This window comes from Neoarius graeffei, chromosome 3 (genome assembly GCF_027579695.1).
Source record: "Neoarius graeffei isolate fNeoGra1 chromosome 3, fNeoGra1.pri, whole genome shotgun sequence".
In the NCBI taxonomy this organism is placed as follows: Eukaryota; Metazoa; Chordata; class Actinopteri; order Siluriformes; family Ariidae; genus Neoarius; species Neoarius graeffei.
The window spans coordinates 74,592,766-74,611,387 of NC_083571.1; the positions used below are offsets into that span (position 1 = coordinate 74,592,766).

The 18,622-nt window shown below is 42.7% G+C and overlaps 1 protein-coding gene across 2 annotated transcripts in view; it reads left to right on the forward strand.

Moving 5' to 3' along the window:
• LOC132883557 (oocyte zinc finger protein XlCOF6-like) overlaps positions 1 to 18,622 on the forward strand; it is a 47,554-nt gene that overhangs the window by 2,697 nt on the left and 26,235 nt on the right. Inside the window, exon 2 of one of the 2 annotated variants that reach the window (XM_060917311.1) lies at positions 7,961 to 8,132. In XM_060917311.1, the coding sequence (XP_060773294.1) occupies positions 7,973 to 8,132 (160 nt within the window). In that variant the 5' untranslated portion in view covers positions 7,961 to 7,972. Of the gene's footprint in view, positions 1 to 7,960; positions 8,133 to 18,622 lie in introns of those variants that run through there. The other variant, XM_060917312.1, reaches the window with a different exon arrangement.

The following is an 18,622-nucleotide window of genomic DNA, read 5'->3' on the forward strand; positions in this document are numbered from 1 at the left end:
TTAATTTGACAGCTTTAAATCAGGCAATGTCTGATTAGTGTACTTGTGGGTCTTTTTAAATGTAACTAAATAAGTAAACGTCTTCTCACACCGTGAGCAGTGATACAGCTTCTGTCCTGTGTGAACACACTAGTGTATTTGGAGATTACTCTGATGAGAAGAACTCTTTCCACACTCAGTGCGTTTACATGCACATAGAGAAAATCGAATTTCTGCCGTAGCTCGACTGAAATCGAAGTTCTAAATGCCATGGAACCACCTTAGCTCGGCTGAAATCGAACCGAACTGGACTTCTCGTAATCGAGCTACGCGACCTAGATTATGCGATTGTAGCCGAGGTACTTGGTGCATGTAAACCCTATCGAGCTACGTAGTCGAGCTACTTACTTCAGCACTGCCCCTTCCAGAAGTGACGAGTGACGAGACCACAAGCGGGAAACACAACAGCCTCGGTCGGCATGACAACAGTAGTAGTAGCGAGCAGCAGGAGAGGTCAGGAGGAACAAGGAGAACGAACGTCGTCATTCTTCTTGTGAACACTTCTTCTTCTTTTGATTATTGGCGGTTCACAATATATGATTGTATATCGCCACCGTATAGGAGTGTGTGAGATGGTCAGGTCAAGTCTTGGCACGGCAAAAAAAAAAAAAAAAAAAAAGGTAGAAAAATAAACTAAACTAAATTCTTCCCATTAATTCTGAATCTATTAGATACCTCATAAGGGCTTTAATCCTATTTCCCTGCATTCCCTCTTCCTTCAAAATGTTATGGATATCTCCTTCATCTCCTTGTTCTAACCATTTTGTCCTATGATCATTGTACTTCCTGCAGTAGAAAAGAATATGTTCTACATCTTCCTTAACCTGACACTCAGCACAAAGCCCATCAGTTTTCCCCAAGACATGTAGTGTGGCGTTGAGACCAGTGTGCCCTAATCTCTACCGTGTGTATGTAACTTCCTCCCTTCTTCCAAGCCCCACTGAAGTGATTCTTCTCCCACCAACCTGATGTTGCACATTAAAGTACTGCCTACCCTTTGAGTCTGTCTCCCGTTCGTCCTGCCATCTACTCATGATTTCTGCTTTAATAAAATATTTAGCTTCCCCTTTTCCTAATGGTACATGAATTGTGATACAGTGGTGACCTAAAGCTTCCTTGGCAGTTTTATCTGCAGTTTCGTTACCCTTGAGGCCTGTATGAGCTGGTACCCAGCAAAATTGGACGGGGAGTCCAAGATTTCTGAGTTGAGCCAATAGCTGTTTCATTTCAATAACTAGATCATCTCTTACTGCTTTTCCAGAGATAAAGCTTTGCAAAACGGAGAGTGAGTCTGTGCATATGACTGACTGATTTTAAAGGTTTGACTTCTTCAATCCATCTCAAAGCAGTAATTATAGCAGTTAGTTCTACTGAGTATATGGACAAAAAGTTATTCAGTCGATATCCATAGGTCCTCTTGAATTCTGGTATATAGATTCCTATACTACACTGACCATTTTGAGGGTCTTTCGAACCATCTGTAAATATCTGTAGGTAACCATAGAATATAGAAGTCAGATAGGTTTTATAATGTATTGCAAAGCTATGTTTGTTAGAGTGATCTTTCTTCGCTGTAAGCAATTCTGTGTTAACATCTGGAGCAGGGAGGATCCATGCGGGGACACTACTCGTAGCCAATGCAGAGCTGAACTTAAGATTTTTTAAACCAAACACTCTCGCAGACTCATCAGTATTCCATCCAAATCCCTTAGCTTCTTTGGAATATTCCCAACAATCTTTGAGCACTGATATGGCTGGTCTGTCAATGTTGCACTGTAGTCTGACCCAGTAGGTCAATGACAGTTTTGCAAAACGCAACTGAAGTGGAGTTTCCTCTGACTCCACTTGTAAGGCACTAATGGGAGTTGTCTTAGGTGGGGTTTACATTAGACCGTATCAGCGGATCATCAGATTAACATTTTTAAAAACGATTAGCGTGCACACAGCAACGCCAATACACGATTCGCGTGCACACAGCAACGCCAATACACGGATACGCTAATCACATGACTAATTCGGCACGTAAGTTGAAATGTGTCAGTGCGGCTCATCGCTTCCTCCTCAGCGGCTGCGCTCCAAATCACTCCGCCCTGAACAGCGAGTGCCCTCTGGAGGGTGCGCACTCTGGCCCTGCGCAGCTCACAGAGCGCGCGAGTGGAGTGCACGAGCAGTGATTTGGGACTGAGCCGCTGTGTGAGAGATCTCAGTGCATGTCAGGCATGCGCGTCACTTACCACTTGCAAGTGGAAGGATGGCAAGCCTAAAGACAATCATAACTACACAATGGGCAGTATTTGCATCAGTATTTGCAGTATTTTCATACTTTTATACTCTTTAATGAAAGGTGATACAAGGCGGAAGTCCGCGCCGTTTTTCAGCAGTCGCGTCACATGACCAACGCCAGCAAATCAGGAAGGTGGATGTCACAGTGACGTTGTCCAATGACGATGCCAGCTAGAGCTCAGCCCAGCGTATCCGCGTATTCTCAATGTTTACACAGCACCGGACCAGACACGATCTAGATTGAATACGTGGACCCTGGCGGATTCCCGTTTCCCGGCGTTTCCAGGCGTTTTAATGTAAACGGACAGTGCATTCGCGAAGAAAACGAGACAGATACGGTCTAATGTAAACTTGGCCTTAATAGCACCCAGGGCTATTCTCAGGGCCCTTGAGTGTACTCTTTCGAGTTTCAAGAGGGATGTTTTACAAGCAGAGCCATACACTATACAACCATAATCAATATTTGACCTTATCAACGCTTTATAAATATTGAGTAAAGATTGTCTATCTGCTCCCCAGCAAAGACCAGAAACCATTCGCATCAAGTTCAGAACCTTTTTGCACTTTGTTTCTATGTATTCAATATGTTGTTTCCAGGTGAGTTTGTTGTCTAATCATAGACCCAGATACTTGAAACCTTCTCTTTTGAGCGGGTGGTTGTAAAGTAAGACTTCATGGTTTTCTGGAACTTTCTTCCTTGTGAAGTATGACACTTGTGATTTTTGCACGGAAAACTTAAAACCCCACTCCACTCCCCATTGTTCTAGGATATACAAGTCCTTCTGTATTGTTTTAGTGATATGCGGGATATTATTCCCCCTTCTCCAAATGACGGCATCATCAGCATAAAGTAGACCATCATTCATTCTGTTCAATTTCTCAAAAATATCATTAATCATAATATTAAATAAAATTGGGCTAATCACACTACCCTGCGGAATTCCACCTTCCACTGGGAACTCCTTTGAAACAGCTTCCCCAGCTCTAACCCTCAAGGTGCGTTGTGATAGGAAATTTAAAATATAGTTGTACATCTTCCCTTCGATGCCCATTTTCTTTAGTTTGATTAATAGTCCTTCTCTCCACATTGTGTCATAGGCTTTTTCAATATCCAGGAAAATTGCTGCCATTGCTTCTTTCATAGTCAGTGTTTTCTCAATTTCATTTGTGAGTTTGACCAGTGCATCTATAGTTGATCTTTGTTTTCTAAATCCCGTTTGATAGCTATGGAGTAAATTATTATATTCTAGATAGTAGTTTAGTCTAGTCACAACCATTTTCTCCATTAATTTGCCCAGGTGTGAGGTGAGGGCTATTGGTCTATAATTACCTGGATCACTTTTATCTTTACCAGGTTTATGAAACGGGAGGATTGTTGATCTTTTCCATGCCGTTGGTAATGTACCCTCCTTCCATACTTTGTTAAACAGCTTAAGGATTATTTCTAAAACTTCGTCAGGGAGTTGTCTAAACATGGCATAGCAGAGACCGTCACTGCCAGGGGCAGAGTAGGCCGTATTATTTAAAGCCATTTTTAAATCTATCATGCTAAAATCAAGATCTATACTAGACATGTTTGATTCCCTCTTTGTAAGAAGGTCCTCATTCATACTCAAGATTTCCTCCTTTCTTTTCTTACAGCAGTCTTCCAGGTGGTGACCTTTGTGAACATCTGCAAAAGTTTTAGCTAATATATTAGCCTTATCGACATCTGTAATATAATGATTGTCCCTGTCAGTTAAGACAGGAATATGAGGAGGTTCATATCTACCAGTCATCTTTTTAATCATCAGCCATACTTGGTTGAGTGAGGTTTCTCTGCTTATTGATGAGCAAAAGTTTCTCCAGGATTCTCTTTTCGCCTCTTTGATAGTTCTTCTAGCTAATGCTTTCTTGTTTTGATAGTCCAATAAGTTATCATAGGTTAAAGTATTACATAATAGCTTAAAAGCTTTATTTCGGTCCTTAATCGCTTTGGTACATTTATCATCCCACCAGGGGACATTCCTCGTGTTATTTTTGCCCTCACTCATTGGTATAGACTGCCTTGCTGTAAAATAGATAAAGGAGCTTATACTGTCATTCATGTCATTCACACTCTGTTCAGATCCTGGTATTCGTTCAGCCAAATCTGCAGACATGTTCTGGAATTCCTCCCAGTTAGCCTTCCTAAAAAGCCATTTATGGTGTACATAATAGGTTCAGTCCTGATTTCCACATCCACTTTACACCAGATAGGAAAATGATCACTGCCAATAGTAGTTGTTTGGTCAATGTTCCATTGACATCTGTAAGCTAATCTTCTGTCAACTAGGGTTAGGTCAATACATGAAGTCTCATTCTTAAGGATATTGATTCTAGTGCCAGAGCCATCATTTACACACACTAGCATTCTGTCATTGATGACTTCTTCAACCACCATACCATTTAGGTCTGTGTGCTTGCTACCCCACAAATTATTGTGGGCATTAAAGTCGCCACACCAGATCTCTGTGTGATTCCTCTTAGCAACACTATTTAAGAAATCAATTGTTAAGGCTTTACATGGGTTATAATAGTTAATGATAGTATACGTCTCCTTAGGCCCATTAAATATTTCTGTAACAATACATTCATGTTCACTGCTTGTTTTAATGCATTTATAGGGAATCCCTTCTTTAATGAATGTTATACATCCACCACCTCTCTCATTACCCCGTCACGTCTAATAGCACTATAACCCTTAATGACAAATTGTAAGTGTGCTTTCAACCAGGTCTCCTGGATACAAATCGCCACAGGTTTATCTGTTAACTTTTGAATATATTTTTTAAGTTCCTGACCATTGGCTATTAAACTTCATGCATTCCATTGTAAAATGAAAAACACCATAGTCCATTCAATTATCTTGAGTCTGGCTATATTTGAGAGTTAGCATTTTATGTATCTCATCCGCTTTAGCAGTAGACCCCAAGAAATCATTGGCAATTTCCACAATAGACTTAATCCTGTCACTTTTCCCTGGATATTTCAGAGTTTTATTCATTACTGTACACAGGAATGCAATAAATTCATTTTTCTTCACTAACAGTGTGTCCTTTGTAATGTTAGTATTGCATGCACACTTCTCTGGGGCTGGCATAGGCCTAGGACCAGGCCTAGTCATGTAATGACTTCCATCCAGTTGTATCTGCTCATTCAGGTTAGTAACTCTGTCATATTGGCTCCATGTAGGTCGTTGCAGTGTAGTGGGAACACTAGAGACTCTTTTGTCATTCTGAACCGTCTTAAGGGCATTCGCATAAGACATCTTACGCATGACTGCATTTCTGTACCTCCTTTGCCTCTTTCTGTTTTTCACAACCACCATACGCAGCACTATGTGGGCCTCCACAGTTGCAACATTTTAACACTTCTGTCTCACACTTATCATATTCATGGTCCCCACCACATTTAGCGCATCTTAATTTCCCTCTGCATTGGCTTGCAACGTGTCCAAATCTTTGGCAATTAAAACACCTTAAAGGGGGAGGAATGTATTTGCAAACCGTGTAAGATATATAACCCATTTGAACTCGAGCTGGTAGATCTTTAGTGAAACTTAACAAAATTGACATGCTGTCTGTTTTCTCTTTGCCTTTAGTCAGTCATTTAGCATCAAGTATTGCATACTGGGACAGATTCTTTTTGATCTCTTCAATAGAGACAGTCGTAGGAATTCCTGATATGACCCCTCTTGTTCTAGACGCTGTCCCTGGAATGTGCGAGGATATCTTAAGCTTATTAAGTGTGCTTTTCTTTAGGATGTTGTTACGTTGTTGTTCTGAGCTAGCATAGATTATCAGTCTACCATTCCCCAGGAATGTGGCATGATGAATCTTCCCTATTTCTTTCTGAATGGCATTAGTGATGTGAATGGGATTTAAATCTGGTCCACCTTTTGCTTCGAAGGCAACAATTACTTTCCATGTCGTAGTCTCTCTATCTTCATTAGACCGTTTTCTAACCACTCTTGACCTTTTGACCACTGAGGCCACCGATTCTCCACTGCTATCTCTGTCTGATAGCTTCCTCACCCAACTAAGTTCATCCCAAAACATATCATCACCCAGATTATTATTTCTCAAATGCCCGCCAGACTTCTCCGCCATGACCATTCACTGTACAGTTCTGGTAGGATATCAACGTTACCGCGTATTGCAGAGAGATTTAAATTCACCGCCGTCAGCAACCCGGTTCTAGGACGAAGTGCAAACTGCTCCTCCTCAAGCCTGTAGCAAGTCTGTATTCATCTGTATTCAAGATTTCACCATATTCTTCAGTAGTATTAGAGAATCTGGAGAAACTTGTCACCTTAGCTTAGTCAAAGTGCACATTGTGGAAATTGCGATATTAGAAAAGAAGAGTCAATTTCTCACTTTGACAACGCAACGGCGTGTCGTTTATTGAAACACTCGAAGAAAAAAAAACAAAGATGGCGCTCCCCATCAGATAAACAAACCGAGTTGCCATCCTTAAAGGGGCCGCGTCGCTAATACTCTAACCAGGTAACACATTAAACATGTCGTGCGGAACGCACATCAGATCAGAGGAAAAAGGTATGGTGAATTATGTCCATAATAGATGTCCACTACAACATCAGACTTAAAATGATTATATCATCCATATGTGGATTTCAATCGGACTACTTTTTGTGTTTGTTTGCAAATATTTCTGAAATTTGATAAAATGACTGAGGTATGGTTTCATATTTCAAGTTTCCAAATGGTATTGATTACCCTTTATTTTCACTGTTAAACGTTACCAGAGGCCACCATTTCTCAGTGCATTTCATAAAATTTTCTGTGCCCAAAGGGGGGCACACCCCCCCCCCCTTTGAAACCCCCCCTGCACACTTTGCGTGCATTATGTCTGCTGCTGGCAGACATTTTACCATTTTGCACCCTGCTGTAAATTATTTGTACCCTGCTGTTCTCCCAAACTTTGAAGCCCCTGGCATGTAAACGCACTGAATGTGACCAGTGTTATGTGTTGGAGACAGTATTAGCCCTTTGTGGTAGTGTGTGCGCGTGCACACCCTCTACAGGCCTGGAGGGTATTGTGTCCAGGGAGATGATAAATCCCTGGCCAGGAAAGAACCCGGTGTGGTTGATTGGAGGCAACAGCTTCTTGCTGCTGTCTGCTGCTGTGCTCTAGTTTACCATCTTGTGGAGGTGTAACGGTACACACATTTGTACCAGACCATTTTGGTACAGCACTTTCAGTACGGTGCAGATGTGTACTGAATGCAGTCTTTAACTATAGTCCTCCTGGATACAATAGTCCTACCTTTAGATTAGATTAAAGGTTCTGGCATTGGCTATACAGTCAGTATGATCTAATTTTATATTAATTAGATTACTAGAACAAACTGAGTAGTTCTACTTTTTTGTATAATTCAGGGAATAGACACAGTCTCAATATAGTAGAACCTGAGTGATGACTCTGTGCAGCTAGCAGACAGTCGGTTTAGCCTGTTCGTCTTCTCCCTGGCCTTGGCTCTGGATTGTTATACTTGGCCTGTTCTGAGACTATGAGCTATGCTGCAAGAAATGAGTAGCACCTTTCCAAGTGGGATGGATACCGTCCCACCCTAACAGATTTGTTGTTTGATCTTTAGCTGTGTGAGGACATGAAAACAGAGACATCCAAAGATGGAGGGATGTCAGAAGTCGGTGTGAAGAAAGAGGAGATGCTGGAGCTGAAAATCTACAACCATGGAGATGACCTCGACAACCCATCTGAAGGTCTCGCCGTTAAAGTGGAAGATCCTGACAATAAAGACTACCTCTGTAAGACATCAGGCCGCTCTGGTGCTCAGTAACACTCACTGTTTGTTCTACCCTACACACTATCTAGTGCACTAAAAGTACAATACAGTACATTTGGGATGTAGCCTCAGTCTCGGATTATTTCATCAACAAACTGTGGCAATGAAATTGATCTTTTTATTGCTAAAGTGTGAACTTTGTCTAGAGAGAGTGTAATATGGTAGAAAGGAGTGCAAGAAACTAAATATATATTTTTTAAATTTCCTTAAAATACATTCGTCATTATAAACAGATGATGTTAACCTGAACAAAAAAAGTGTGGAATATCACATGACGGGTCATACTGTTATATAAAAATCTATGTCGGGTGATTTTGCCTGCGATTATAATTTTTATTTTATTAATGAATGACACATTGCATGTTTTATTTGTTTCTATTTACATTCCCTGAGTTTACTGGCTTGGGGGTGGATGATGATCAACTGCAGGACTTCTCCCTGCAGCTCCTATTACAAAGATTTGGACCTGAACAAACTGTTAAAGGAGTCATATTTCAGTCTTCACATTTATTTTAGAGCAATAATTCAAACAGTTTTATAATAGAACTCTTCTGTTCTATTGGGCAGGGGCAGAATTTTGATTGGGGGGGGGGGGGGGGGGGGGAGTATAGGCATGAATCCACGGAAGGGCTTAAAGGAGATACGCAGAACCATGACCTCACTTTTTGTTTATAAATGCCTTGAGACCTCAAGAATGGCATAGGAATAGTTTTAAGCATTAATAATAAATCTAATATAGTAGTTTTTACGATTAAAATTATTCATATAGGTAGTGGTCTGAGTGAATGACTTTGACATCTGTGATGTCACAGCAGGAAGGCTATCGGTCTCATCGCCATTTCCACTATACTAAAATACACAGCTGACTGCAACTTCGAGCTTCCATTTTGAGTTAATTTATCGCCATGCCACGTAGATAGATGTGTTGCTGGCAGGTGCAACAACATAATAGAAGGTGGCTTTACGTTGCATTCATGGCCCAAGAATGTTCAAACTGCAAAAATTTGGAGGCGTTTTGCGAGAAGTTCACGGGCACATTGGGCACCTACGAAGTGGTCTCTCCTCTGCTCTGCACATTTTACTGAGGACTCGTACGAAACCTCTGATCTGTTGAGGAGCGTTGGCTATAAGCCCATATTGAAAGAGGGTGCAGTACCAACAATTAAAGGAAAAGAAAACTACAAGAAAAGGAAAGTATTTTCTCGCTTGGGCAGTGACCTCCCCACGGTTGTTGCTAAAACTGGTGACGTCCTGTCCCAGGTTTTAATAATTGCCTGAGCTGAGCAGTAATGGCGGAGTACTCGGTATGGAGAAAATGGAGAATGAGTGGACTAGCCGTCTGATTTTTCCCGCTGGATATGCTTGCCTCAGCAGCAATATCTCGCCCTTACGTGGAAGAAGCGAGTGAATGGACAACTGAACGAACAACTGAAAGTCAGATTGTTTCAAAACAATTGGCTACAAGATCGGCTTTCATGAAGCAAGAACACAGACGGGTAAGACACGACTCATTTGGATACAAAACAACAAAAATAACACTTGTTGTTTACCTGCATTTAGATTAATACATGTAACGTATTGTGTGTTTAAGTCAGGGGTTCCCAAACTTTTCCATGCCAAGGCCCCCCAAACAGCATTAGCTTCTGGCCGGGGACCCCCTTTGCAAACCCACAGACAATGCTACAAAATATGTAAAGAAACATCAACTTTTAGAATGTTTTCTCTTTTATTCAGTATTCCATAATTGTTACATTTGTTTAGCATAAGAATATTATTAACTAACATGTTTTCAACACATACATTTTCGCACTGAACAATAAACTTTTCAACAAACTGTTGATAAGAACAGCACAAAAGAAATCAAACCACTCTCAGGTGTGTGTGTGTGTGTGTGTGTGTGTGTGTGTGTGTGTGTGTGTGTCTGGGAGTGACAGATGGTTTACACTAGTGGGAGGGATGGGCTTGGTGGCTCCTACATAGTTTGTCAACCCTGGGCTTAATCTCCGTCAGTGCCATACGCATGTCATTGTCCACATGTAGACGTGCTCTATGGTTTGGTTTTGAGTACCTTTAAAGTTGAAAAGCCAGACTCACACAAGTAGGTTGTTGCAAAAGGGAGAAGGCATTTCAATGCCCTGTCAGCCAAGCTGGGATAGTCCTTTCTTACATGTAGCCAGTAATTAGACAGGGGAAGAGCCTCAAAGTCCATTTTTAAATCCCCTGAGTTTGTCATCTCAATCAGCTCCTCCTGTGACTTTAAGTCCAGACTAGAACCGACACCGGGGGCAAAGGGGTTCCTAACCCAGTTTAAATGTGTGTTTTTGAGGTCAGGGAAATAGTCTTTGAAATATCCTTGGAGGTGCTCCAGGTGGGACTGGATCAATGGAGAGACGGAGCCCAAATCATCACATGACAGCAGCTCCTGGTGAAGTAGTGGGAACATTTCTGTAACTCCCTCCTGGAGCTTGTTTGACCACAGCATGATCTTTTTGGAAAAAGCACGCACTTTGTCTTGCACCTGGAGTATGTACGTGTCACGTCCTTGCATGCTTTGATTCAGTACATTTAGATGCTGGAAAATGTCTGACATGTATGCAAGTTTGCGGATCCAGGTTGCATCGGTGAACCGATCTGCCAGCTGATGCTTTTCAGATGAGAGGAACTCTGCAAACTCCCTCTGCAGCTCATAGACACAGTTCAAAACTGCGCCCCATGACAGCCAGCGCATGTTTGAGTGAAGCAGCAGCCCCTCAAAACGAGCGCCCATCTCATTACAAAGCAGAGTAAACAGTCTGTGTTTCATGGGACGGGCTTTAATCAAATTCACTACTTGTATAACCTCCTGTAGTACCTGATTCAACTCATTATCCATCCTTTTTGCGACCAGTGCCTCACGATGGAGCATGCAGTGTGTGGCTACTACATGCGGGGCCTTCTGCTTAATGAGAGCGGTCACTCTACTAATCTTCCCGGTCATTGCTGCGGCTCCGTCCGAACACACCCCCACACAACGGGTCCAGTCCAATCCGTTAGACTCGATGTAATCGTCCAAAACTTGAAAAATGTCTTTCCCAGTAGTTCTTCTTTCAAGTGATTTACAAAATGGTATTTCCTCCACAATACGCTAGTTTGAGGAGCAAAGCAGCTTGATAAATGGCGCAAACCGCAACGTCACAGGCAATCGGAGAGATGAGCATGGCAAACAACGTTTCGATATGATGTATTATTATTAATAATTATATTTTATAATAATGATTAAAAACTAATTACAATATATTTAATTATTTAAAAATATTTTTTTCGCAATTTTTTTATCGTTCCTCCAACTTTCTGAGGCCCCCCTAGCGCCCCCTGGCATCCCCCAGGAGGCTGCGGCCCCCACTTTGAAAACCACTGGTTTAAGTTACCAGTATAAGATTTAATTTGCTTCAGAATGTGATTGTCTCAATTCATCTGATTATTTAATTAGCCTTTTACATTTTATCAGTGAAAATGCATGCATGTACATGTATGTTGCATAAGTTATAACACCTATCCTGTTTTAATGAGGGTCAACCCACAATCAATGAAGTCAAATCAGTCTTAGTTGAGCAAGTCGGTAATGGTATTTCTTACTTTCACCATAAATTTTTATTTAGCAGGGTGCAAATCTGGTCCGTGGTGACATTCGTTCTATCCAGTAAGCTGCTGTCTTGAAGGAGTCGTTTTCTAACGGATTTGATTGCTTCTGTGGTGGGAATGCAAGTGAAAAGAGAAGTGACATCGTAGGAAACCATGGTTTCATCTGAGTCTAGTTTGAGGTCTGCAACTTTAGTAGCAAAATCTTGGGAGTTTTTGACGTGATGTGGCGTTTCCAACAAGAGGACGCCACATCACGTCAAAAAACGACTCTTTCAAGACAGCACCTTACTGGATAGAACGAACCTCACCACGGACCAGATTTGCACCCTGCTAAATAAAAATTTGAAAGCACTTCAGAACTGCGGGTATCCCAACTGGGCTTTCTTCAAAAGCAGAAAAAGGAACATAACGGACAAGGAGGATAACAGGAACAAACGCAAGAACATTGTCATTCCCTACATTTCTGGTCTATCTGAGAAACTCAGGAGGATCTTCTACAAACATAACATTCTGGTACATTTCAGACCCAGTAACAGCCTGAAGCAGAAACTGGTCCACCCTAAGGACAGAATAGCCAGACACAAACAGGACAACGTAGTGTATGCAATTCAGTGCAGTGAGGAATGCACGGACTCGTATATTGGGGAAACAAAACAACCGCTTCACAGGCGCATGGCTCAACACAGGAGAGCCAGTTCCTCAGGCCAGGACTCTGCTGTCTATCTTCATCTTAACAACAAAGGACACTCATTTCAGGATTGCAACGTACGCATTTTAGCCAGAGAGGATCGTTGGTATGAGCGAGAAGTTAAAGAAGCCATTTTTAGGGGTGTTCACACGGCAACTGTTACTCCGGTGTAGCACCGGGGCTGCCCCGGTAGAGCGTTCACATGGTACAAAGTTATACCGGTGTGGCCCCTGAAAGCTGCTTAAACCGGTGCAAATCTAACCCTGCTCGGGAGGTGGTTTAAGAAATTTACTCCGGAGTAAATGCTAGTTTGCGGGGCAGCACCGATATAAAATGGGATGTCTGAACGCTACAGGGGTAGACTCGCTACGCATGAGGAGAGTTGATTACATGCAAATTGCATAATTTGCATCCTGGTATTTTATGCTTCCAAAATGGCGAATATCAACAACAACAGAACTGCACGTCCTCCAGTGTTGCCAGATTGGGCGGTTTTAAGTGCATTTTGGCGGATTTGAACATATTTTGGGCTGGAAACCGTCAGCAGTATCTGGCAACACTGGTGTCTTCGTCCACGTTGTTTTCCCGGCGCTTGGTGATGCCATGACAACCGGGAAAAGGAAGTACATTTTCACGCATGCGCATATTTCATTTACGCATTATTACTATCGTATAGTAATAATCTTTCTTTCCTCATGTTACTACTGTGTTTCTTTTTCTATTATCCCTGTCTTCCTGTCCTGTTCCCCCTCTGTAAGGACAGGTTGATGGTCAGTTTCACTGGTAACAGTGACAATAAAGGGTTCATTCGTATAGCACGGTTGCAAAAACTGCCGTGTGGCCGCAAGTGGGGCTGCACCGGTGCTAACACGCTTCTCTCTAGTAAGCAGGTTTGTGATGTGTGAACGCTCCACAAAATTTACACCGGTGTAAAATATATCACAACAAAATACATCGGTGCAGCATCGATGCAAATATGTGCCGTGTGAACACCCCTTTGGTCAACCTGGAACGGCCATCACTGAACAGAGGTGGTGGTCTAAGACATCATTTATCAGCCACTTACAATGCAGTCCTTGGCACACTTCCCAGACAACTGAATGCACACCAAAACCCAGCTGTTTTCAGTGACTCACAGGAGGACAGAGAGAACCAACAATCCATTGATCACCCCAACGACTCTCAAGGCCGTTCACACCCAACCCCCAGTGACCCACACCAACAGGATGATTCAATGACATCATCTTAGGATTGCTTTTCATCCATAAGAGGATAAATACCTGATACTCCCTATTAGTCAGACAGAACTGAAGAAGCCTTTCGGATGAGAGGTGAAATGTCTTCAAGAATCTTCAAGCAAGTCCAGTTGCTCTCTTTTACCACCCACTGTCCCTACTGAGTTACAGATGCAAGAAATTATTTCCAAATAAAAATACTTTTGTCAAGTGTGTTCTACTGTAGTGATTTGGAGATTAAAATGGTGCATGAACCATTTATAGTTCTAATTTATTTATAATTCTAATTAGAAAGTCAGATAACATTTCTTCTTTCTGTAATTTTTCACTCCCCTCTCTCCACTGGTCATCACTACTCTGATTTATGTGTTGAGTGAAGAAGTACAGTAGTAGACTGACTGTGCTCGTTTGAAATAAAGTTTAAAAAAAAAAGTAATTTTTTATGGCTAGCTAACTGCAAAGATGTTTACAAAGTGATATTCCAACATGATCTCACTATGAATATTGTTAATATAACATTTACAATGATTTCCCCAGAAAAAAATTAAAGCCCTAAATCCTGGCATAATAATACAGAGACAACTGAGCGCCAAAGGCGCGAAGTGAAACTAGGGGGGTCCGGGGGCATGCCCCCCCAGAAAATTTATTTATTTATTTTATTTTTTTTTTTTGTAACTTTTATTTATAGGTTTTTCAATTATACAAACAACAACAGCAACCCAATTCCCACCCACCCAAAGGGTACACAACATATACATTACTCAGTTTAATTAAAAAAAAAAAAAGAAAAAAAAGACATTGAAATATAGCAAGAGGAAAGGTGCATTTTCAGGGTCTCTGAGAGGTTTTCGATACATGATTATAGGATAGATTTTACCAGTGTTTCAATGATTTCTGACCTAAATAGTATTAATGAATACACATTTGAAATTTCACCTTAAAGTTCATCATGCAAGTTAAACTGTTTTTTGGTCTAAATTACTTATATATACAGTGGGGCAAAAAAGTATTTAGTCAGTCACTAATTGTGCAAGTTCTCCCACTTAAAAAGATGAGAGAAGCCTGTACTTTTCATCATAGGTATACCTCAACTATGAGAGACAAAATGAGAAAAAAAATCCAGAAAATCACATTGTCTGATTTTTAAAGAATTTATTTGCAAATTATGGTGGAAAATAAGTATTTGGTCGATAACAAAAGTTCATCTCAATACTTTGTTATATACCCTTTGTTTGTAATGACAGAGGTCAAACATTTTCTGTAAGTCTTCACAAGGTTTTCACACACTGTTGCTGGTATTTTGGCCCATTCTTCCATTCAAATCTCCTCTAGAGCAGTGATGTTTTGGGGCTGTCGCTGGGCAACACGGACTTTCAACTCCCTCCAAAGATTTTCTATGGGGTTGAGATCTGGGGCCTCATTTATAAACGATGCGTACGCACAAAAGAATGCGTACACCACATTCTACGCAAGCTTCGGTATTTATAAAAAGTGAACTTGACGGTAAAATGTGTGCACCTCCACGCAAGCTCTGACCCATGCGTACGCACACAAAAAAGGGAAACGCGGAAAATGCGACCTCAGGAGGAAACGGGAAGAACGACCCGAAATTGGTTCAATAATCGAAGTTTAACACAAACATAACATCGCGCATCAAAGACGTGACTGACTTAACATTTATAATCCTTAATTTTGTGCATTTGTCAAAAATAACATCATATTTAAGGCAATAAAGACAAATTGATAGGCTATACATTGTATGTTTTTGCAACATAAGCAGTAGGCTAAGTTTTGTTAATTATCCACTTATGGCTTTCATGCATATTGTGTCATTTTTCAATATTGATCATTAGGCTATCACACATGTTGCTTGTTAGGTTGCCTACACTGTAAATAGTATATAAGAGGATTTGCCGTGGTAGGTCTTATGATGCACTATGGCGTATTTGGCATTGCTGGAGGATGTGGCAAATGGAAGAATTAGGAGAGAGCGAGTCTTCAGAGACCAACAAGATTTGTTGGCCAATGACTATGAGTGGCTCATGAGCCGATTCAGATTGCCACGAGCTGTCCTTTTACACCTGATAGCTGAGTTGGGCCCAGCGTTGGAGAGAGGTACCCGCCGGAATCATGCCATCCCAGTCTCGCTGCAAGTGCTGACTTGCATCGGCTTTCTGGCCACTGGCAGTTTTCAGCGAGAACTGGCTGACAGGTCCGGGATATCGCAGCCAACCTTCAGCCGCATTTGCCAGAAGTGTTAGGAGGTGTAATTGGTTTATCACCAAACAACATCAAGTTTCCTTACACGGTGGGTGAACAGGCAAATAAAAAAGCACAATTTGCAGCAAAGTCCGATTTCCCAAATGTGATCGGTGCTATTGACTGCACTCATTGCTATTGAGGTATTTCACCTGACGTCACAGGGTCACGTGACGCCCCGGTGTCCACCATTTTGGACGGCAAGCTAGCTAATGTCAACAACAGTAGCTAGTATGTTACTGTAGCAATATTTACGTTCAGTCATTTGGATGACTGTTAAAACCTTTCAGTCTCAAGTTTTTCCTTTACTGGATTTACTAGTTTACTGAGCTAGCGCGCGATGGCTCGCGGCTCGGACGGAGAGCGCGCGATGGCTCGCGGGTCGGACGGAGAGCGCGCGATGGCTCGCGGGTCGGACGGAGAGCGCGCGATGGCTCGCGGGTCGGACGGAGAGCGCGCGATGGCTCGCGGCTCGGCCGGAGAGCGCGCGATGGCTCGCGGCTCGGCCGGAGAGCGCGCGATGGCTCGCGGCTCGGACGGAGAGCGCGCGATGGCTCGCGGGTCGGACGGAGAGCGCGCGATGGCTCCCGGCCTGGCCGGAGAGCGCTAGCTCAGTAAACTAGTAAATCCAGTAAAGGAAAAACTTGAGACTGAAAGGTTTTAACAGTCATCCAAATGACTGAACGTAAACATTGCTACAGTAACATACTAGCTACTATGTTGTTGACATTAGCTAGTGCTAACAGCTAGCTGCTAGTACACTGCTACAACACAGACACCGACCCTAATAATACAGTTCTTGGTCATTGCCTGGTAACAGCAAATTTATAACGGGCCATGTCTCAACAGACTAAGAAGTTATTTCAATGACATTTAATAACATTTTGTTTATCCTGAGGACCGAAAGTAAATGAAAATGTGAACAAACCTTAGCTGTAATCAGATGGCGACCACCGGCTCCAGGGACGACCCGCTGATGTAGGCATGTTACCCAGCCTGACACAAAATATTTGTAGGCATCCAAACTCTTATACGCTTTCAGATCAATACCTGTGTATGGCGATGGGTTTTTAACGACATAGGTATACAGATCATGTGGGCTGAAGTCAGGTAAAGACGAGGGCTTCGTGTACTTCCGTACGTCAGTGAACAATCCTGGTGGAAGCAGGTAAACGTCGTTCTCTAAGCCTGCTAACCTCAATTTTTGCAAATACCTCTCCCTCTGCTCGCCCTGTAAATGCCCTACATCACTGGATAGTGAAGGTGTTTTCTGCATCTCGCTCCTTTTTCTTTTGTTTTTCGTTTGTCGCCTTCCTCGCATTCAAACTGATTCGAGCCGTGCCGTCCAAAATGGCAGCATCACATGACTTGGTCACGTGAGTGAAATACCTCAATAAGGGCACCGAGTGAAAATGAATTTGCCTTTGTTAACAGGAAGCATTTTCATTCCCTCAGTGTCAAAGTTATATGTGACTCGGACATGGTCCTCACAAATGTTGTCACCCGGTGGCCTGGTTCAACCTATGATTCATTTATATTGAGACATAGCAGCGTTGGGCGGAGACTGGATGCTGGAGCTGTGTGCGATGGTTGGCTTCTGGGTGCGGGTGATTAATGCGTAAATCCTGAAAGTATTTGTAACCATTCTTAGACCATTTCTAAATATTCAACCCTTTACTCATTCAGTTATGTTGTAGGTGACCGTGGGTATCCGCTGAAACGGTGGCTGCTCACGCCATTTATGAACCCCCAAACGCCTGAGGAGACCACTTACAACCTGCGCCACAGCCAGGCGCGCGCTGTTGTGGAGCGCACCATCGGGCTCCTGAAGGGCAGATGGCGTTGTCTGGATGCCACGGGGGGAGCGCTGTGTTACAGACCTGAAAAGGTCTGTAGGATTGTTGGGGCCTGTGCAGTGCTGCACAATGTGGCACAGCTACAAAACGTGCATTTGCAAGCTGAAGAGGTCAACCTTGATCTCGACCCCGATCCCTATCCCCAGGCATTCCACCCAAACGCAGGAGCTGTGCGCCAGCGCGAGGAGGTGATGCGCCGCTTGTAAATAATTAGGTATGGAAACAAATGATTACTTTTTAAGAAATTATTTAATGCTGGCATTTAATGCAGACAACTCATTTTTTATTTCTTTTAACTCCCGGGCGACCTCGCGGACGGCATCCACATGTTCCTGCTGCACCTGCAGCACTGCATCTGTTAGGATACGGGCGCTGGTGGCTGGTTTCGGCATGGATGCACATGCATCGGAGGCCGTGGACGTCCTTGGGACCTCCGCTGCCGCAGCTGACACACTGCTGGCCTCACTGGCACACCCAGCAACTGCGAGGGAATTTTTTTGTTAATAAAATACTTTTTCTGGATGAAGACTCATTTCAATTAATTTCACAGCCATTTCAAACAAGGGGGCACACGTGCAATGTGAGGTGGTTCCTTGATGCACAACCCAAAAAAAATTACATACCCGAGTCCTCGGCTGGTTCATGTGGCCCAGCATCGGTGTCACCCTCCTCCTCACGCACAACTCCACTCAGGAGGGTTTTCCCTATAATGCCAGCCAGTTTTTGATCCAGTGGTGTGAGCTCCGGTTCCCCTTTCCCCCTGCCCGTTGCACGGACGTTTTGGCGGTGTGCC